The sequence below is a fragment of the Megalops cyprinoides genome, chromosome 5 (genome assembly GCF_013368585.1).
Source record: "Megalops cyprinoides isolate fMegCyp1 chromosome 5, fMegCyp1.pri, whole genome shotgun sequence".
NCBI classification, from domain to species: domain Eukaryota; kingdom Metazoa; phylum Chordata; class Actinopteri; order Elopiformes; family Megalopidae; genus Megalops; species Megalops cyprinoides.
In genome coordinates, this window is record NC_050587.1 from 20,289,832 (window position 1) to 20,312,544 (window position 22,713).

General features: G+C 45.7%; 1 protein-coding gene across 2 annotated transcripts in view; it reads left to right on the top strand.

Moving 5' to 3' along the window:
• ssbp2 (single-stranded DNA binding protein 2) overlaps nucleotides 1-21,446 on the top strand; it is an 87,078-nt gene extending 65,632 nt beyond the window's left edge. Inside the window, exons 6-18 of one of the 2 annotated variants that reach the window (XM_036528666.1) lie at nucleotides 7,698-7,781; nucleotides 9,365-9,424; nucleotides 10,048-10,114; nucleotides 10,524-10,594; nucleotides 10,979-11,046; nucleotides 11,357-11,402; nucleotides 12,579-12,614; nucleotides 13,948-14,002; nucleotides 14,376-14,446; nucleotides 15,574-15,652; nucleotides 16,776-16,804; nucleotides 18,885-18,983; nucleotides 19,508-21,446. In XM_036528666.1, the coding sequence (XP_036384559.1) occupies nucleotides 7,698-7,781; nucleotides 9,365-9,424; nucleotides 10,048-10,114; nucleotides 10,524-10,594; nucleotides 10,979-11,046; nucleotides 11,357-11,402; nucleotides 12,579-12,614; nucleotides 13,948-14,002; nucleotides 14,376-14,446; nucleotides 15,574-15,652; nucleotides 16,776-16,804; nucleotides 18,885-18,983; nucleotides 19,508-19,537 (795 nt within the window). In that variant the 3' untranslated portion in view covers nucleotides 19,538-21,446. The remainder of the gene's footprint in view (nucleotides 1-7,697; nucleotides 7,782-9,364; nucleotides 9,425-10,047; nucleotides 10,115-10,523; nucleotides 10,595-10,978; nucleotides 11,047-11,356; nucleotides 11,403-12,578; nucleotides 12,615-13,947; nucleotides 14,003-14,375; nucleotides 14,447-15,573; nucleotides 15,653-16,775; nucleotides 16,805-18,884; nucleotides 18,984-19,507) is intronic. The other variant, XM_036528667.1, reaches the window with a different exon arrangement.
• Nucleotides 21,447-22,713: the final 1,267 nt, after the last annotated feature.

Genomic DNA, 22,713 nt, shown 5'->3' on the forward strand with positions numbered 1-22,713 from the left:
GGGGGTCCGCTCTGTGAAAAAGCTGTGTTGTCCCATTGCTTATATAGGTTTGGAACAGCAGCTCAGAAGCTGAGAGACAGCAGTGCCTTACCAAGAATGGGAGCCTAAGACCTTCTGGCGACAAGACTGGTCTCCTGCCCGCCAGACCACATGCCTGCCATGGCATCCATGCAGCCTCTGTTGCTTTAAGTCCCGATAAACCAGGCGATGTTATTGTATGTAAAGGAAGATGTAATATTTTACAACCTTAACCTTGCAACAGATAAGCCAGAATAATATTTTCATCAGTATGGTTGTGGTATAACTAAGTGTATACCAATGTGTGCACCCGTCCTGGACATGTTTTGCCAAGTGGAGGTGTCTGTCTGTGACTGCAGAGACTCTGGTCTGAGGAGAGAACAGCCATCCAAATGTAATATAATGACCTTCACCCCCTGTCTCAGTCCTCTGTTCCAGCTCTTGACCTCTTCTTCTCACTCTCAATGGAGGGGATCAAAGGGGTTGAGATCCTTCAGAGCCCTCTCTCTCTGGTCTCTCTTCTGACATCCGTCCCCTCGAGGGGTGCTCATCCATGTCCCTGAGTAACTCGTCTCTGGTTGGCTCATAGCCACCTGCGCTGCCTCAGCCTCATGTATCTGCAAGCCGTCAGAGCCGTTTCTTCGAACCGTCCACAAATGCAAGTGCAAATGCAAGTGCAAGTGCAGCGCTGTGTCCTGAGCCTGCTGCCGCAGTGATGTCAGATTCTGGCAAAAACCAGCGGTCTGAGTGGTTGCAATCATTATGCCAAACAACAGCAATGCCACAGCGGTGCCTGAGAGTGCATCTCCAGCTTTCTCTTGCTCCATCCTGTATGTTGACGTTATTTTGACCTATGGAATGCTTTAGAATAAACTGGTCTTACAATATGTTTGTGCATGTCTGCCTGAGACTGAGAAGGCATGTGGCTGTTTCCATTGGGACACCATTAAATTTCATATTGTTACTGTGTGTCCAGTCCAAAGCATGGAGAACATACACACCAAAGGAAGAAGATGGAAGCTTACAGACTCCACAGTTTTTATGCTGTGCTGTATAACTGTTGGCGAGACTCCTTACAGGTTTTTTGTTAATCCAGAATAAACCATCATGCATTAATATGTGTGCATAGGTTCTGAATAATTTCTTCCAGTCGCATTTCCCACACAGCGGACCCCCTCCCTTCCATCCTGCCCGGTCCATAATTTTCAAGGTGTAATGCAATCCCTGTTCTTGTCCAGCAGGTTTCTTTTGTTTTGCAGTGACTCTGAATTTAACTTTTATTCAGAAAGAAAAGGAAAAAGGCAAATTATTGAGAGGAGGTTGTCACGGAGGTGAACACCAAAATTCATGTGACATTGCCCCCTAGTGGTTGGGCATACCTAAGATGAATTACTTTTATCTTTAGGCTTTTAACTTTACATTATTTCTGTAGCAGATGCCTCTATTCAGTTTGACTTGTATTACATATATTTAAAGGTAAGAACCTTGCTCAGATTTCCAACAAAAGTGATTCACCTGGGATTGGAAGCCCAGCTCCTAAACCACTCTCTCACTGGGCTGCTAAATTCAGCCACACGGTTCATTGGTCTTCGAGCATTAGAGTGAGTTTCTTAAACCCCTTCTTCCAGATTGTAGGTTTGTGTTGTACTTTCTGCATAACCCTTAAGCTCTTGAATTGGGTGGCGCTCTGCCTGGCTCTGCTGACTTGACTGACAGATATCCAGACAAAGATGGAAATGTCTGCTGTAATGATCAATACCTTGAGGCAAACAGACAGGAAATATCATCTCCCCTACCACTGCCCTAGTCATAGTCTTGCTGAGAATGAACTCTCTGCTCAAAGATTAACACATTCACAGGAGTTTTTAAGGTAAACTGCAGTATCTGTCCCAGCTAATTTAAAGGTGGTTCCTCCTGTTTTAATGACTTGTTGAAGTTTTGATTTTACCTCATAATATCTTGATGCATGACACTCTGCAGTTTCGTAATCTCCAGTTCCCACTGTACCGTGACTGTTGACTACATTAAGTGTTAGCATAAATGATGTGTGTATGATAGCAGCCCTCTGATTTCATCATATCAGGCAGATCAATTTCCTGTATCCTTTCCAAATGACAACTGGGCATTTTATTTTCTGCTGTCACCTCCGGCATTGATTATACCATACACACCCTCAAGTTTAGGTTATTGGTGATATTCTATTGCATTGAAGTCCTATGAACTGTAACAGATATAACTAATGCCAACATTTTTGTACCACTGTACAGATTCATACTATATTTTATTGATTTTTCTGTCTCTGACTATGCTAAATTTGATTTGTTGAAGGAAGAACTATTCTTATTCATCTTTATTTGAACACCTGCATTGTCTAGTTTCCATCTGCTGGCTGCAGTGCCTCCTGCTGGCTGGAGAACTGAATGGCAACCATTTGTTGCAATTGCCTATACTGCTTTGCTGATGTAATGCGTCAAATCATCTCCATCTGGAAAGGATCAGGCGGAATGGTTTATTCTCCCACACTCCGCAGTTGTATACAATTCAGGGTTTATGATTGGTTACTGTCCTGTGGCTGAGAAAGGCCAACCTACCGCAAATAAATAACACCCCTGAAAATGAACCCTTAGGATGTCGGACAGAGGGTGGGGGCCTTCTGTGCCACAGTGGCTTGAGCTGAGACATCAGGGGTTGTGCAGTCTAGCGATGGCCCTGGCTTGTTATCCAGTGTGACAGGGCAGCCTGATGAAGAACGCTGAATGCTGCTCAAGGTGGCCTTTTAGTAGTGGGGGTTAGGGCTGCAATCTGAAAAACCGTTCGGAGTTCTTGAATCTTAAATAATTGAAAGGCAGCTACAAGACCAGCAAGAAGCTGAGAGTGAGCATAATTATTGGAGGGCTGCCATAAAGCCAACAGAAACCTGACCAAAGAGATCAGCAGCCGGTAACTATGGAACTGTTGAATGTTTGTCTTGCGATACAGTATGCAGGGTAATCTCTATGCATCTGATCTCAGCATCAGTAAGACTTGTGGGAAGGCCTGTTACACTGCTCGGTAGTTCAAGAATCACTGAATGCCCATATGAAGGAGCTATTGAGTGAGCCTGTTACATTTTTCACACGATCCTATGCGAATGGCTTTCAGAAAGAGTGAGAGCCTACATAGAACTGGTTCTCACACCCAACTCGCAAATTCAGCTGGGTGCAAAGTGAACACAATGCGTTTAACGCACATATTTATAACAGCACAGCAGTACGGTCTCCATTGGCATGCAGTTCCGTTCTTTGCCATTCTGTGCAGCCATCACCTTTAAGTTTAATGATCAGGGGAGAGACGTACTGCGCGGTTCTGTGCAGTTCGACACGTGCGATCTGGAGCAAGCGATGCTGATGAAAGTGAACGCTCAATGGACAGAAAAGAGCATCTTTTCTCGTTTCATCGTTTCTCGGTGCCGTTTCTTGCTCATGCAGGAGCGTGCTCAGTGTTTCCCTCCCTCCCTCCCTCCCTCCGTACGTGTGCGCTCGCTCTGTTCTATTTTGAGCCAGTTGGACGGTCGGAGGCTCCCGAATGGAAAGGGAGAGGGGAGGGAGCGGGAGGGAGCTGTGGGAGTAGACGGCATCGTGCTGATGTAGATTATGAGAGGCGAACTTCGCAATGCACGCGAGCGCTCCCAGGGAGCAGAGCTGGAACACACAGTGTGCCTGTGCGCGTTTGCGCGTGTGTGTGTGTGTGTGTGTGTGTGTGTGTGTGTGTGTGTGTGCGTGTGCGCGTGTGCGTGCGTGCGTGCGTGTGCGCGCGTGCGTGTGTGCGTGTGTGTTTGGATGCATGTGCGTGTGTGTGCGTGCGTGTGTGTGTGTATGTGTGTGGATGTGTGTTTGTGTGTTTGTGCCTTCATGCTTTTGTGCCTGTGTGTGGGTTTATATGTCTGTATATGTTGTCATTTGTGTGTATGTCTTCGCTTGTGTGAAAGAGCACTGATTATCATTATCTGAGAGATTTTTCCAACTCACACACACCCGCATATATACACACAAATACACAAATACACAAACACACACACACACACACTCATTACACCTCCAGTTTTCCAAATATCAGAATACTCATGCCTCCATAAATGTGTCAATCTAGCAAACAGTTTAAAGGCCTTTGAGTCATAGCCAGTTTTGATACCTGAGTGAATGTAAAAGGCACAAATGCAAAAATGGTGTGAAATACTGAAGTCCCAATAACCGGCAGCCATTGCCTTTACAGCACCCTCATTCAGTAACAAATTAACTCGATGTTTATTCTCAAACATGGAGCCCCCACCCACGCCTTCCTGTATCATAGTGACCTCAGTCTCCCTGGTAAGGCTACTTCCTTCAGCTTGCAGATTGTGGGTGCTTCTACCTTCAAAGGAGACACTGCCAGATCAAAACTCTTTAACAGCTATTGCATTCACAGTTTGATCTTCTGTATGCTGTGGACTTTGTTTCCAGTGTTCAGTGGCTAAACGTTGAAATGACAGGACACTGATATGTCCCTAAAATGAAAATCACTACATAGTGCCAAGAATGATCCAGTTTGACAGAAAATGCTTACCAGATGTATTACTGGCAACTGATTAGAGACTGAAAAGAATTTTCTTAAATTTTTAAATGTGGGTACATAACACAATGTCATTCAATAACTTGTATGCGTGACGTTTTCACTCAGTCAATTCATAGTAATTTTTTCCTGTCAACAAATGTGCCAAGACAGTATTAAGAATTGGCTAAATTGAATGCGATCTTTAGATAATGGTCATGCTTTGTTTTCATATTGTGTGTTTGTTTGCTAGACATAAAATACAGTTGTGCTACAACTGTACTACAGCCTGAATCTATGTAGTACAGTAATGTGCCACCACACTAAAAAAAAATGTTTAATTTAGATTAATGGTGCATCGGGTGTCACAACACACAGTAACTCAGACAGTTGATTGTCTGGCAACCCCCTGCTGTATATCCAACAGGCAGGTGTTCTTGTAAAAGGTGCACAGCTAATGCATCTAAATTCAACTTTTCAAGAACTTTTAGAAAGCTCGTTACCAGCTAGCGGCTACATGCTTGTTGTGTAGCATAGTTTAATGTTTGTGCAAAGGGGATTTAGGATTTTAGTTTTGAAGATCTGGGGCGTGCAAATGAATTTCAGCCAGTTTTAGATCTCAACAAATCTGATCCATAGGAAGGATTAAAGTATCCTGTCAGAATGAGGGTGGATGTTCAGATTTGGATACGGTTGATGCTTTTGTGTTGGTGTGGGATGACTACAGTCTCATGCAGTTGTTTTTTTTTCTGTCCCAGGGAGAACTCTACAGATTGGGATTCACACTTTGATTAATTGTTTACAGCCAAGGGCAATGAGATTTACACAGTTTCTGTAGTTTTGGGGGTTTTTGTTGTGTGTGGGATTTTTTTCCAAAGAACCTATATGCTGATTGATTCCTTGTCTTCTTCCTGTCTCCAATCCACGCAAGATGCCTTTGTGCTTTTTTTTTTTTGCTTTGCTTTTTTTCTACAGTGATAAATGAGTCAGCTTTAGTATATTATTTATTTGCCTCCTTGGCTGGTGATGAAAGGGGCTGCCAGGGCTGAGCTTATGGTAAGACGGGTCTGTCAGGGAGCACGAGGAAGATCTCCTGCATCCTCATCTTTGGGTTGGACGAGGGCCCGCCTTTTGTTGCTTGCGCTGAGGTACTGGTGGCCCGGCAGCTCGTCTGTTCACCGCGGTGATTAAGCTGACGGGGTCCCCTGTCGTCCTACTTGCCGAGGGATGAGTGTCAGGGTCACCGGGCGCTCTCCTCTGTGAAGTCCACTACCGCCCTGCTGATAAATTATGCAGCCGGACTAATGAGTTTGGCCTTCCCGCCCTCTTTCTAATTAACCAATTGCTCCGCGGTGGGTCACGGGACGGAGCGGCGCAAGAGGACGGCATCCGGGGGAGGCTTGCGGCTGAGCCTGGTCCTCGCTGTCCCGAACCGGCATGTCATGAATGAACACAGCCTGAGTGCCCACTGCTAAAAAGCCAGGGAAGGGGAGGGACAGGAGGATCCAGCTATAGCACGCTCCTGCTCTAGATGCCATGGTTCCCTAGTCACGCATCACTCCTGCTCCCCAGCTTTTGGAACACTCCTTGTTGACGCCAAAGGCTAAAAATAGTCTAAAAGCACATTAACTGTGGCTGCAGCTTCTGACCGGCAGCTGGAGCCCGAAGTCTGTCTTGTTTACCCCATTATTTATTTGCCTAGCAGACACCCTTATCCAGAGAGAATTACACAGCATACATTTTTTACCTTATCCATTTATGCAGCTGGATATTAAGCGGAGCAATTCGGGGCTGAGTACCATGTTTAAAGCGTGAAACGGCAGCGCCCCACCTCAGAATTGCATCTGCAACCTTCTGGTAGCAAGCCCAGCTCTGGGCGGAGGCATCTGTTTGACCTGTGTACTGGAGGCCGTGGCAATCCAGTGATGCGAGAGGCTAGCAGGACAGCCGGGCACACACTCACACACGCACACACACACACACACACACACACACACACACACACGCGCACACACACACGCACACACACACACACGCACACACACACACACACGCGCACACACACACAGAGCTCAGATTAAACCTCTGTGGCAGCTTGACACACGTCTGTTCCCGTTCAAAGCTGCCCCCTCTGTGCACCGCGTGGCCCTTCTCTGCTCCTGTGCAGAGCGGGTGTTGCCGGGTGCCACTCTCTCTCTGCTCGGCTTTGATGAACAAGAGGCTGTTCACACAATGAAACGGAGAGGGACATTCTCTCTGGGGTTTTCGGTGTGATCCTTACCGCTTTAAACCAAGGCGGGGAACCTGTGTGCGGAGTTGTGTCATTTGTTTAAACATGCAGTGGCCGTATTTCTCATTATCGTGAAGCAGAAACAGTGATTCAGTCTTTCCATGACTTAGTATATCAGTGAGCAAACAGAAACCCTCCAGGGCGGAGTTCTGTTACCCTTTTGGAAATCTCTGGCCCGTTCATTGACGGGAATCGCTGTGGTGAATCCGTTACATAATCAGTGCGTTGATGTGTTGTGGTCACGTGTGGTCATGAGGTAATGGCGTGACCTTTGCACTGTCGGTCACACGCGTCCATGAGGTAATGGGCTGACCTTTGGGTTGCGGTCATGTGCAGTGATGGAATAATGCCGTGACCTTTCTGTTTGCCGGTGAAAAGTTTGTGCTTTTATTCCGAGAAGCGAAAAACTGCAAAAGTGTTGAGCAGGCTATATGCAGTACCCTAGTTTTGAGCTGTGTATTCTTTCTTAGCTCACGGACCAAACGCTTTCATTGTGTAGTATTCCACACCCCACCTCTGGAGTCCCAAACCACCTGCTCAAAAACTTCAGTTTGATAGTGTAGAGAAGCAGAGCTTTTTTGAAGAAATAAACCAGTAAGAACAGAAATCCCGGCGACCCAGGGAAGCAAAGTCATTTTCCACTAGGAGGGCCTGAGCCTAAATGCCCCCCAAGACCCCCGACCCCCAACCCCAACCACAGTTGCTCTCGTCCCTCAAGTACCCCAAACCACCTGAGGGGCTCCTCCTCTTCCTCTCTCTGTCCCCGGGAAGGGGGCCGCTAGTGGTGCCTGTGTAACATATGGATCTCCTCTTCTCTCCATAGGGAGCACCCGGTTCACTGCCATCACCCCACGCACAGCCTCCACCTCACAACCCCAGCCACCCCATGATGGGCCCTCACACGCAGGTAATACTGAGCACAATAACAGAGGGGTTTGTCTTGGAGACCCCGCCCCCCTGCCTCCCAGTCCCCGCCCACATCCAGCCCCACCGACCCTCCCTAGCATTAGGAGTGTGGCACGGTTGCCTTTTTTTTAATGACACGATTTACGATTTATGCTTCATTTTTCGGAAACAGGTTTATTCATGCAGACTCGTAGTGTTCGTACTGTACAAATATACTGAGGTTACGAGGAAGGAGGCATATACATACATGGTCTCCACACTCATTGGGCCTGGTCATGTTACAGGCCTGCCAGTTCTCTTGTTTTTCACGCATCTTAACATGTCTTATACAGACTTCAGTAATGAGTTGTGGTGGTTCTTTCTGTGTGTGCTTATGTGTGTTTTCCAGGCTTGGGTTGATGGGTAATGTTCAGTTATAACAACAGTTGGCTCAGAGTCTCTTTATTTATCTTTATTTTTTATCTTATGTTCTTATATCCTGTTTTCCTCCATGGGTGTGAAAGTGTGCTGTCGTACTGAAGTGTGTGTATGAGTGCGTGTGTGTGTGTGTGTGCGCGCACGTTGCTGCTTGTGTCTGTACTGAGAGAGGGAGATATGAGAGGCAGAGATATTCAGTAAAAATGTGGTGTCCTCTCAGCTTTGGGGTAGGGGGCAGGTAGAAACAGGGGCTGGGAAAGAAGATGTGGGTTTAGGGTAAGGCCACCTACTCAACTTTCAGCACATCTGCGTGACCAACGACGGAAGAGGAGAGAGCTTGTCACAAGTGCTTTTGATGCATGTAAGCACAAATAAACCTGTCACATGTTCAGTGGGTTCTTGTCTTCATGGGAAGTTGCAAAGGGGCACCCTCTGTGGTTTGGGGATTTGAATTGCAGTAGTTCAATGGCTGAAACGTTGGACGTCAGCGTGTTAACTTCAGGGTATGGTGGAGTTCAGAAGAGATGTTGACTTGCCCACCCAGTTCAAAAAACAGCATGGTTCGGCACAGAGTCCTTTGTTTCTTGAATGTTTTAACTGGTTTTGGTCGTTGTTTATTGGTACCCACAGTACTAAGACGGCTAACATATGGGGCCGTTATAGCTTTCGGGTTTTATTCTGTCAAACCACAGTGCGTTTTTGCTTTTAATTTTGAGAAGGGTGTATTTTTTTCAGTTTTTTCACAATTTCCATTAATTTCAGTGACCGCATAACTGGTGATGCTTTGTACTGGAAAAATGTAATGCTTGCTTAAATCCTTTTCTACTCAGGGGAAGTGGGTTTACAGTCTGGGCGCCTCCATCCAGGGGGGGCATGAATTTCATTCTTAGGTGTTCCTCTTTTCCTTGGTCAATGTTTTACCTTCACAGTGTGTTTGGAGTGAAATTGTACAGTGACCACTGTGTGGATAACTAGAAGATATATGGATGGGTTTGTATCATAAGTGTTGGGCATATTACTGTGGGGACAAAAAAAAATGAATTTTGCAGAAATTGCAAATTGCAATTTGCAGAAAAATGCATTCCCTTTGAACACAGAAAGAGGGGTCATTTCATGTGAAACAGGCATTTAACCAAGACGACCACGTGTCTTGTTTTGTCTCCACAGCCTTTCATGTCTCCCCGTTACCCTGGCGGCCCCAGACCTCCCCTCAGAATACCTAATCAGGTACAGGCCATGGTGTGCCTCCCAGTTTCTCTTGGGAAGTGTAGTTCTTGTTCAGTTTTACAGACAGAGTGACCCTGTTTCACATTTACTTTGAAATGAAAGTAGAACGCTGAGTTTTGCGTTGCCGCATGTACTTGATATAACTTTGAAACCTTAAAACTTTTTTAAAATGTTAGGTTTCCTTTCTGTTAACCATGCATATTTAGACAATTGTATGTCAAACTGGACCCTGCTCCCAAAATTGATGTCTCTCTGATGTTTAGTATGCCTTGACGCATATGCCTTGTATTGCCTTGATTGTCCTGGTCTGTACTATATCTTTCTGTTTCCTGTTCACCATGAAAGCCCTAGAGACACACACAAATGTTTGTGCAGCGATTGGTTTTAGCTGTTTCACAGTCAGTGGTATCGCAAGAATACCCACAATTCCTCCACGGCTGAGCCGAAGCCGCAGACTCCTTTAGGGAAGGCGTTAATTGGCTCGTGTTGGAAGCCTGTGCCCTGTTTTTTTGTGATGTAACGTGCTAGGCCAGCCAGCTGCAGCGCCTGTGGCTCTGTCATTGGCTCAGGCAGTAGATGTAGCCCTGTACACACCCCCCCTGAGCTGTCTCTCACCCGTGCAGGCGCTGGGTGGAGTCCCAGGAAACCAGCCCTTACTGCCCAGCGGAATGGACCCCTCAAGGCAGCAAGGTTTGTGCGCAGTCATGTAACATGACAGGACTACCGTTCCTCTACATAGTAGAGCGGGACCTTTCTGTGTCAAAGATGTGTTGGATGTATGTTGTGTGTACACAGATGTTATTAAGTCATGTAACATGACAGGACTACCGTTCCTCTACATAGTAGAGCGGGACCTTTCTGTGTCAAAGATGTGTTGGATGTATGTTGTGTGTACACAGATGTTATTGTTTTTTTAGGATTGTGCACAGTCATCTAATGTAAGAGGACTGTCACTATTGAACAATGTGACACAAATGTGTTGTATACCTTTATGTTCTGGACACACAGTGTTTGTGAATATATGCTGTGAAGCTGTGGATAGTTTTGAATGTTTCTTGACATCTATCTATGCCTCTTTTTTTTTGTTTTTTCCTGCCAGGACATCCAGGCATGGGCGGGGCTATGCAGCGGATGACTCCCCCAAGGGGGATGGTCCCACTTGGGCCACAGGTATGTGATTGGCTGACGGGAACGCTGGAAAAGGAAGTCATGTGAAGCAAACAAACAGTTTTAGAGCTTCCTGTAAAACAGCCACCTTTCCTGGTTCACTTTCCATTGTAATGTGACGGACATTGTTCTCTTGCTCCTAAAAATGACCCATCAAAAGGTGGGGAATTTTCTGAATTGTATTCATCTCTACTGTTTCACCATTTCATTTGTTTAGCAGACTTCCTCATGTGGAGGAATCTCTATAGAAACAGCTGGATATCTACTGAATCAAATTTGCAGTTCTGTGTCTGGAAAGTGAACCAGGAGCCTTTAGGTTACATGGCCTGTTCCTTAACCAGCGTACTACACTGCCACCCACTCATGACCTTACCCCTACTATTACAGGGCTATGGAGGTGGAATGAGACCCCCAATCAATGCTTTAGGGGGTCCTGGAATGCCTGGAATGAACATGTAAGTACTATGTGTGTGTGTGCATGCGTGTGTGCATGTGTGTGTGTGTGGGTGTGTGTGTGTGTGCATGGTGTACGTGTGTGTGCGTGTGTACACATAGGAGGATGAGGGTATTTCATGTAATCTTCTGTTTTAAGACGGTGGTTTTTAACATGACTGTTGTTGTCCCTGTTGTAGGCTGAGAGGATGACGAACTAAACAGACAGAATGTTTCTGTGTTTGACATTGTGCCGTCTCTCCCCTTGCTGGCAGGGGAAACGTGAGTGGGACTGTTTCAAACATTAACCTCCTCTTTAATTTCTCTCTCCAGGGGTCCCGGAGGCAGACCCTGGCCAAACCCTCCCAATGCCAACTCGGTAAGCCACCCCAAATATGGAAGTGTGTGTGACGTAAGCAGGGTGTACTTACCGCAGTTGCCGCCGAACTGCTCTCTCTGGCGATAACATCTGTCTATAAATAATCACCTCGACTAGACTGCAAAAATGCACTGCCCTGGACTCCCAGCTGTAGCACTGCACAGAAAGTTGAACATTTTTAATTCATTTACATTTACATTTACATTTATTTATTTAGCAGACGCTTTTATCCAAAGCGACTTACAAAAGTGCATACAGTAAGTATAGCGACAGTACGGGGACAGGATGTGTACAGTTCCACAATGAGACAGTTCTCAGCTGAGAGCAAGGTCTGCAAGGACACAGTACTATCAGATTTGTACAACTACAGCCTATAGGGCAACTAATATGATACACTTTCAAATTCATGCTGGTGCTGTGCATATGTTGTGTCTATGATATGGGCATCCCATACAGAAAGATCCGGTTTTTTGGTCCATTCACCTTCATCATTCACTATTTTTGAATTATTGAGTGATTGTCCAGGCTTTGACTGTAATAAACACCAAAGCATGTTAAAAACTAAATGCTAAATTTCAGATTCTGTTTCTTTACATCGCCATCACCCATTCTAATGATGTCTCAACGCTATAGATGATGTCAGTGTTGAAAAGACATGACTCAAAATAAAGCTAATCTCACTACCTTTGTACCAGCAATGAATAGGTCTCTCAGTCTGCTGGCTCCAGTTAAGGTCAGCTGACACAATAACTCTTTCAAAGCATCAGTGCTTGGTTAGGAGTTTTACATGAGCTATGATGGGTGTACCAAGTGCTGTCAACGGCTACTGGTCCGAGCTCATTCATCTCATGCAGCTGATATTAGCAAGAACAGAAATATACATGGATGTTGTAACAATGATTTCTACCTTATATTATATTTTGTGTTTTGTTGACTCTTCTCTCTCTCTCTCTCTCTCTCTCTCTCTCTCTCTCTCTCTCTCTCTCTCCCTCTCCCAATCCCATGCTCTCCCTCTCATTCCTGATTCTCTGTACTCCGCTCTCTCCTTCCCTTTCCTCTGCTGCCTCTGTATCCCCCACCCCTTCTCGCCCCCCCGTCTCTCTCTCTCGCCCTCTCCCTCGCTCTCTCCCATCCTCCTCTCTGTATTCTGCTCCCTTCCTCCCCCTCCTTCTCCAGATCCCGTACTCCTCAGCGTCTCCGGGGAGTTATGTGGTAGGTGCCGGCTGAGCTGCATCCTTAATTCATGCACGAGGAACAGCTGGCCAGATGTTGGGGGATGTGGGAAGGACACCTCTGTCCGCAGGGGCCAAGGACTGAGCATCTGACGGTTGCCGCTCTGCCCCCTCCCCCACAGACACACACACACACACACACACACACACACACACACACACACACACACACACACACTCTTCCCCTGTCTCTTTCAGCACACACTTGGCTCCTTATTAGTGCAGATGCCATCCGTTCGCTACAGATTACCCTGAAGGGGCGGCGTTTAACATTTCACACAGGGGTGGCGGTGTAGCACAGTGGTAAGGAGCAGGACTCGTAACCGAAAGGCTGCCGGTTCGATTCCTCGCTCGAGCAAGGTACTTAACCCTCAGTCAACGTCCAGCTGTGTAAATGGGTAGCATGTCAAAAACTGTAACCTATGTAAGTCTCTCTGGGTAAGAGCATTCCCTTAATGCTAATAATGTAATGTAATGTGACACAGGTGTAAGGGGCTCGGGCAGGAAAACATAAATGGCAGCAGAAAGGCCCGGGGGGTGTGGGGGACCACCGTGGAACGGGGAAACAAAGAGTGCGGAGTGCTGTGGCTGTTTACTCATCGTCTGTCAGCACGGTGGGCCGCATTGAGGATGACATCATCAAACCACGCACCTCCATTTTAACCTCCCACCTTTTTAGTGAAGCATTTTTTTTCTGAAAGTGAATTCCTGGCAAGGCAACGCACCATTCCTATACTGGCTTGTTTTTATTTCCAGTGGATAGGCACTGGTGAAATGTTCGACGGGGCGTGAATGAAGCCGTGGCACAGATGGGCATCAGGATACCAGGATCTTGTCAGAAGTTCACCCCCCCCTTAGTGCATAAGTGTTCAGCCGAGGCCTGTTCCAGCACTGTTTACTGAAATCGGTCTGATGCGCGCTTTGCTCGGGAGGCTCTGGCCAGCTCAGCAGAAAAGCGGCTCTAATTTGATTTGGGATCTCAGGGACGGGACGGAGGGAAGGATTTGGGGGGGGGGGGGCGTGCTCTCGTCCCGCTTGGGCAGAGCAGGAATGCAGGTTTGCTGACCGCCCTGGGACAGAGAGGCGGCGATGGCAGCTCCCTCTAATGAAACTCGCCCCGAAGGCTGTCAGCCTTGCTCTGTTCCGCCGCGTCTGCAGCCTTTTTGATGCTACTGCCAAGTCTTGTCGTCATTGGCACTGAAGGGCAGGCCCCTGCCAGGAAGTGGCCTGTGTTTCCTGTGCCGGCCTGTGCTTGCCTGTTTTTATTCTGTGCTATCGGCCTAAATCTCACACGGCATTACCTTTTTCTCCAGGGTCCACCCGGAGGAGGGGGCCCCCCAGGAACTCCCATAATGCCCAGCCCAGCAGGTAGGTTAATGTGCATTTCAGATGCGTAATAGTTCTACAGGCCAGGAGGAGGGAACTAGGGAAACTCGGGGAAAGTGTTTGGTTGGCCACGTAAGACATTTATCAATAATGGATCATTAACAATATCAGTCAGAGACTTACTTTGTTTCTGCTTAGAATGTCCAGCCAAACACTTTTCATGGGTTTCATTTTCAAAAAAGGTGTTAAAAAAGTTTCAGTCTTCAGTTAGATAAACAGACAACATGTGAACAGTCTCTAGCTGCCCTCTTTATTTATTTGCTGTAGATTAAGTGATAGGCTCTTATAGGGAGTATTCACCATATTGTAACAGTGAGATTTTTAATTGAAAAAATGTACCTCTCCTTCATTTCAGACTCCACTAACTCTGGTGAAAACATGTACACTGTGATCAACGCAGTGCCTCCAGGAGGGAACCGGTCAAACGTAAGAAACCTGGTTGTTTCAGTCTCTGTACTTTCAACGCAGACTTCAAAGGGAGGTTGCAGAGTGGAGATGTTGCACTCAAGCAGAGAATCAACGCGCCAGACGGACAGATAAACCTGCTCGTTCTGCGCATATCGGTTTGCCCTTAAATCGCGACCGCTGATCCTGATGCAGTCCGGAGGTGCGGTTTCTGCGTGGCCTCCTCTGGTAGGGGATGCACATGGGCTCGCAGCTGTGCGGCGCTCCGAGGAACGCCGGTCCACTTCCCCGATCCCAGGTGTGATTTACCGTTAGCGGCTGACTCACAGGGGCCACTCTGCTCCGGGACAGAGTTCACACTGACCTCTGCTGGGCTCTGTCTGACTCAGCCGCGGTGACTAAGACGCGGCCGGGCACATTTCCTGTTTGGTCGTTTTTTTTTTTTTGCTTTTTTTTTTAATCGGCGGGGTTCTCTGGGGCCCACGTTGGCACGGGGGAGGGGGAGAAACCTCGAACTCTGCAGCTAAAAAGAGATGGACACGGCGCACGTATTTCAGCGGAATAATTTGGTGGAGGGTAGCGGGGGGTGGGGGGGGGTGGAGCGGTAATCTCCCGCTGTAGGAGCTGGCAGCGGGGTGGCATCAGAGTTTTTCATAATAGGATTTGTTTGCGAGAGTTAGCACGCGGGGGAGGCGGCGAATCCGAATTTGGCCGTCACTCTGTCCATCCTGCCCACCAGCCTTTGGGCAGGAGAACACGGGGACTTGTGCGTGTGTGTGTGGGCACGCTTTTGTGTGTGTGTGTGTGCATGTGTGTGTGTGTGTGTTTGTGGGCATGCTTTGTGTGTGTCTGTGTCTGTGTGTTTGTGGGCATGCTTTTGTGTGTGTGTGTCTGTGTGTGGGCATGCTTTATGTGTGTGTGTATGTTTGTATGTGTGTGGGTATGCTTTGTGTGTGTGTGTGTGTATGTTTGTGTGTATGTGTATGTTTGTGTTTGTGTGTGTGTGTTCGTGGGCATGCTTTTATGAGATTGTGTGTTGTTTGTGTGTGTGTGTGTCTATGATTGTCTGTGTACCCTATCCCAGCATCCCCTGCTACAGCTGCTACAACTGACCCTCACTCCCCCTTGTTCGTGTGCTTGTCCCGCAGTTCCCGATGGGCCCGGGAGCGGACGGCCCCATGGGGGGTATGCCGGGAATGGAGCCGCACCACATGAACGGGTCGCTAGGTAAGACACCGGGGCAGAAACTGGGCGAGGGGGGTGTCCCGGAAGGAAGTGTGAAAACCCGATCGATACAGCAGAAAGTCCCGACACAGGCGAGCGCGCATCGTCTGCCCGGCACCCTGCCGCGCGCCGCGCAGGATCGTGAGGAGCGCAGCCAGCAGGACTCCGGTCCCAGCGGGCGTGAATCAGTTCAGTGTGTCGTTCGTGCGGGGGAGGCCAGTGGGCCATCTGAGTCATCTGATGAACTGGGTAGTTGAAGCGCTTTTCTCTTATCTACCGAGGGACATCACTGCAGTGCTATTAAACCATAAGCACTTATGGATGGTGTCAGACTGGCTCTGGAAAGCACCAGGGTGTGTAAAACTGTCTCTGAAAATAGCGCCTGACAATCTGCAAAGGTGGTGTTATGTACACTAATGAGAGGCGAGAATGACGGCCACGTCACAATATTTCCCTTCGGTCACAAATGACAGCAAAAACTAATTTAGCTCTTATGTGAGTGGACCTGATCAGAGTGAGGACAAACTGTTTGTCTCATATTTATCTCAGTCTTTCTCACACACGATGGACCCATCGTTCTCAATTCCAAACAACATCCCAGTTCATGGTCATTGTTTTGGTCTTTCCTGTGTTGGGCTTAGCATGTAGGATGAATTTGCTGACCTTAGTGGTGCTTTGGCGCCCTCTTTTGGGCATTCACAGCTGTGCATGCATATTTTCAGTAGCAAATTCTGTATCTATAAATATAACATTCACTCATTGAGCATGTTTTTGAGCTTTGTGTTCCATCAGGCATAGAGTAATGAGGAAAAGAGTCCATTTTTCACTTTTGCCCTGTTTACACTGAGGATACCATGTATTTTGTCAGTGAAATGCATGCTAGCATAACACTAATACCAACACAACGCTGGTTCCAGTGTAAATGTGTGCTGTTGACAGACTCTGAGTTGCGCACAGCACACTACACTCTCTCTATGCATCCCATTTAAATCAGAACATCTCCAGTTGAGCAGCTTGTAGGACCAGGCTAATTAATGATGTGCAGTACTTGTCATAAAAAGATAATCTGTGTTTAAATTTTGGACCTCGATTTCAGAGTCTCATTCAGCATTGTTTTTCTCACCAGGGTCGGGTGATATGGACAGCCTCCCTAAGGTGAGACCCATTCGCCTGATTTGATTTGGATAGAAATGTGTACGTACGTATAAAATCACGGAGAACACCACATGGAAGTGTTAGTAAATACACTTGTGGGCCCTCTCGAGAAACTGTAAACACTGCGGACTTACAGTTACTGCATGGTAATCACAGTAACTGATTGCAACAGAAATGGCACATCAGCATGTGCTGTTCAGATTGTTTTAAAAGTAAAGGTAAATTGTCGTATACGATTGGTATTTGATAAGCAGCAAAGCAAAGCGCTTGACAGCACAGCTGGGCCCCTGTGCTCTCCTTACCATGTCAACTGGACTGCTTTGAGCTTCTTTTCATCACAGACTCGGAATGATGAAGCTAGCTCTTCATATGACAACGTTCCCAGTCGGCAAACCCGTATTACCTGCCAGCTCAACCTTGAAGGATCTTTGCTTCTAAGAATAGCCTCTTAGCCCAGCGTGCGTGGCTACTGTGTAAACAGCACACAGCTGTCTGCTGGCAGGGGACTGCGATTGGACAGAGGGAGAGGGCTGAGCCAATGACAGACAGCGTCTGCTGTCTGCCGCCCGCGCCTCTCACCCAGACCCCACTGTGTCCTGACGGTGTCCCCTCGTCTGCGGTCTGTCTGTACAGACCGATACCGCTATCCCCTCACTGTCTGGGCAGACCTTACCGCTGTCCTCTCTCTGATCAGAGGAATACCTTTGCTGCCAATTTCCCCTTTCTGAAGAGTCTAATACCACTGTGTCCTGTGTGTCTGTATGGACTGACACCAGAGCCACCTGTGCAGACACACAGGAGACGGACAGGCACTACAAACTGGTATCACTGCCCCCTATATTTCTTTACATGCTGATGCTATCATTTGAAATAAAACTCAAAACTGTGATTGAATGATTATGAATTGATTTATTGATTCCCTTTGACCAGTCTCACTGTTCCCTAGTGTAAATTCACGCTGATCCCAGCTGTACATTTGCATTGATCCCTATTGTCTACTCACACCAACTCCTAGTGTCCATTAACACTGATCCCCAGTGTGTATGTGTGTGTGTGTGTACACACTGATTCTATACTGTCAGCCATCCGCCCTGGCCTCCAAGCCCGCTGGGTCCTAACTGTGCCCTCAAGCAGCTGATTGAATCACTGCAGGGGTGGGACACAGTTCCCAGAGGAGCATTGTGCTGTATGCTGCTTTTAGCAGTAATCACTTCTCTTAACTGCTCAATTAGCTCCAATTTTTTTTCAGTTTTGTAAATGACTCATCGCATCTTGAGATGTTGGAGAGATTGTAGTATATATTATGTTAAGAGTGTCGCTAGAGCACATGTGCACATGTTAATTAAGCAGCCGGACTACTCATGTCAGGGGGAAATGGTTGGCACAACAGCTAGCATACACAAGACCCTCAAGAAATTGAGTTTTTCTCCCTTGAATTACAGACCCTCCACACTCTCCATGTTAAAACGGAGTTTTACATTTTAACACACATTTCACCAGGATAATATGATCCAGATGCATTGATCTGTATAGGCAAACTATAGGCGAGCACCTTCATCTTCTGTTACGCGCTGAGCAAAGGAGCAGGCAGCCGTCCGTCTCCTTGCTCATTTTCGGAGGAGATGAATTATTGTCTTGGCCTCGCGTTGTCCCTCAGGGGAGCGCAGGGTAACTTCAAAGCCTCCCCGGCACTCATTATCAAAGAACGGGCCGCTCCCACAGCAACGGAGGGATCTGACAGAAAAAAGGCACATAATAATGTGTATTTCAGGGGAAATATCTTACATATTGCAGTTTCACCAGACCGCCAGATGAATACACAAACGTTTCACTTCCCTGTAAGTCGGCACAAACCCTTAAAGAATTGCAGCGTTTCACAAAAAAAGCGTAGCCCTTCTTATTCTCTTATTCATTGCCCAGTATCAATATCTATTGATAAAATCTATGCAGTTGGCTTAGATGTAGGTCTGTCTCCTTGATGACCATTCTTCATAGCTGTCACTGTCTGCTGATGTCCAGTTCCAGCTGACCTACATTTCCCATGATTCTCTGGCTCAAACTGTTTCCCATGCCTAAACAGAACTCGCCTGGCAACATGAGCATGAGCAACCAGCCTGGAACCCCTCGGGATGACGGCGAGATGGGTGGAAACTTCCTCAATCCCTTTCAGAATGAAAGCGTAAGTGGATATTCCTTCTACGTGTGAGTGTGTGTGTGTGTGTATGTACCTGCGTGTAAGTATGTATTCCTTTTCCGTGTTGGTATTCATGTTTCCATAAGCTACTCATAGTCTGTTACATTAATAATGTTCCTGTTCAGAGTTTTTTTTACTTACATATGAATATGTCCGGGCATACTTGTTAGATACTGTTATATGCAGTGCTTCCATACAAGCTGAAGATGCTTTTCTGTCAGGTTAAATGTCACTTCCACATGGATTTTCTTTCTTGTGTTCTCATAGTACTTTCCAAACTTTGTCACAAGCATATTATATCTTTTGTGTCACCACAATATTATCTAAACATGACCATGGGTGCTTCATCTCTAATTTTTCCCTGTGTTACTTTTTAAACATGATGATGAGCATTGTATCTCCTGTGTCACTACTATATTCCACACACATCACCTGGAGTGTTTTACCTCATGTTGCCAGAATATTCTCCAAACGTGACTATGAGGTTTTTATCTCTTGTGTCCCCACAGTACTCTCCAAACATGACCATGAGTGTGTGACGCATCTTGGGGACGCCCTGTGGAGTGTACAGTGAATCAAGGAACTCACTCAAATCCGCTGTATCAAGCCTTCATCAGCTCTCTGAAGAGTGGCTCCAAGCCTTTCTGTTCCGTCTTTGGTTTCATCTTACCGTCATTTTACTCACAAGACCCTTAAAAGACTGAAAGACTGAACGTAATTTTGAGAATCACATGGAGAAGGGGCAACAGACTGAAAAGGCAGTGAGACCACAATTTATCTATATATTTATATATTTGTGTATATATGTGAGTGTGCAATCACATACATGTGCATGTATATACAAATAGAGATGTATTCCTTGACCATCCTTTGGACTGAAAATTCTGAAAAACTCTCAAGAGAAAAAAGAAAATTGATGATGGACTTTTATTTTAGGTTCGGCTTCACGTCTGCATCTTTTAAAAGCTTTGCGCTTCTACTTTTTTTTCCCTCATCTATGTACACTGGTGAGAGATTATTTTTGGGGTGCAACTGGAGGAAGCAGCCCTTGAAACGGTAGTGTCCCTCACTGACCGACTCACTCACTCACTGACCGACTTTTTCAATAACTGAGCAGCTGCCGACATAGCCATGTTCCAAATCTAGAGGCCAGCAAAGTAGTCACAGTCAATATGCGCAGTGCCTGTTCGGTCCTTGTTTAGCAAGATACAAGGATTGCAAGTTTTCTGTTGTTGAGAGAAGAGAGGGAAGAGCTGGACGATGGTTCTTCACGTGAAGAAGAGGGTCCCAAAAACCACACTCCAACCACAGTCAGGTTTTCTCAGACACTCCGAATATGATCTCAAACAAAACGTATTCTCAGAAGACGTCTTAACGGCATTATGGGTCTCCCATAACAGGTGTGCATCATTTGGATTTAAAGGTATACTAACATGTTTATAAAATAGGGAAAAAAAACTTTTGCTTAGATTCAGTAAAAAAAAAGAAATGTAACATTTTCTTTTTTTAATATACTGTATCAAGAGAGGTTCTGTTTTTGTTGTGTTCATGTTCAATGGCCCCAGAAGTGGCAGTTTTAAGCCCCTCCCTTGTTTTGGAAACAGTTGCCATGCGTGCTGTACCTGTGTACCACCAACCGCATCCATCGTCACTTCCCCCGGGTCCCCAGAACACCTAGGATGTGACACGGTGGCCTCTGGGGACCTTCCCTCGCCATGAACATGCTGGCCTCCTTCCTTTTGTAATTTTTCAACTCTAAATTTAACCCCTCTGTGTAGCCTGAATGAGGGCAAAGCAGTATAAATCAAGGTACATATCTCTCACACACCCCTCTTGCGATTCATCTCTGAGCAGCAGGTAATGATAGAAAGCTGTCCTGTAGGATTGGCCTGTAAATGCTAGGATTAGACCAGTGTAAATGAAGATCTGCTGGACAGTTCCCGAAGTGTTGGAGAATAACAGCTAATTTTTCTGTATATCTAGGTGACTAAACAACTATAAAGCCATTCAGCCTTGGCGGACCAGAGCTCCTAATCTCTGTTTTATATATGTTGTTAAGTAAGTTCTGATAGGTGTTTGATGAGGAAGTGTGATATTTTGACACGTGCATTTTCAAACACTTTTTCAATTTTGTTTTATTGCTGTTTTTATTTCAGCATTCGTTGGTGTACTGTTAAGGTTTAATTCCTCCTACTGCTCTGGAAATACATGACGTACAATTTCAGATAACAGTTCAAATGTCAACATATGGAAACATTGGAACATGACTGAACATATGTTGGATAATAGGAAAGTCCTACAATAGCAGGCGTGTTATGAAGCCACCCTTTAAAGATTATACAACTGCCTTTTTGTTTTCTGCCATAATGTTAACAAAGTATGAGGTTTATTATAAAACATTACATAAGCCACTTAATTTATTTTTGTAAGGAACCTTATTTTAACTCATAGGACAATCATTTTTGGACAGTTTTTTTAAGAACTGAAATGTAGAAGAGAACTACACATATTCTCCTCAAACTTCAAACTCCTTGCAAAACCCCTTAATTTTCCAAAAAGAAACCTTAAGTATGATGTAGTTTTTGTTATTTTTCAAGATCTCTCATACACATGTAATACTGTAACATGTATGTACATGTAATAGCTATAACAATTACATCATTATTCAATACTGCACCATCATTGTAATCCGATAACTACTACAGTGCAGAGGAAAATGGTAGAAGAATTTGCTCTGGAATTGCAATGCGTTCTCTTTCAGTCTAAGCCATTCTCTTTATTTATGGTCGTCATCCGGACAAACTGTGATTTCTGTACTTATCATTTTCTTTGGGGGTAAATAAAAAAAATACTTTATTCTGTTTCTTACCGTAAACCACTGCCCATTGTTATTACAATGATTATTGTTATTATGATTAATGATTATTCTGAAAAAGGTCGAGTTTTGTGAATTGTATTGTCCTCTTCGATCTTTTTATGCAGCAAAGTGTAATTTTATAGCTTGGAATTCATCTGTGTTGTTGTGAATTATTTAAGAAATATCTAAAAAAAAAAGAGGAAAGATGTTCACTTTTTCTAGCATTACTACCATTGTAATTGTATCAACCATTTTTTATGTCAAATTTTGCCTGTTGGAAATATGAGGGAGACCTTTTTTGTAAATTGATGACTTGCCACTTTTTCATTTTAGTTCATTTGTTTGTTTGTTCATTTTCATATTTTCATTTGTGATGTGTTTATTTTTTACCTTGTGTTGAGTTTTGTAAATACACTGAGAAGTTCAACATGGGTTTTGGATATACTGATATAAAGCTTCTCTTACCTGTTAAAACAAATGGGTTGTTTGTGTGTGTGTGTGTGTGTGTGTGCGTGTGTGGGTATGTGTGTGTGTGTGTGTGCACGTGTGTGTGTATGTGTGTGTGGGGGTATGTGTGTGTGTGTGTGTGTGTGTGTGTGTGTGTGTGTGGGTATGTGTGTGTGTGTGTGTGTGTGTGTGTGTGTGTGGGTATGTGTGTGTGTGTGTGTGTGTGTGTATGTATGTGTGTGTGTGTGTGTGGGTATGTGTGTGTGTGTGTGTGTGTGTGTGTGTGTGTGTGTGTGTGTGGGTATGTGTGTGTGTGTGTGTGTGTGTGTGTGTGTGTGTGTGTGTGTGCGTGCGTGCGTGCATGCGTGCGTGTGTATGTGCGCACACGCATGTTTGGGGCACGGATACATG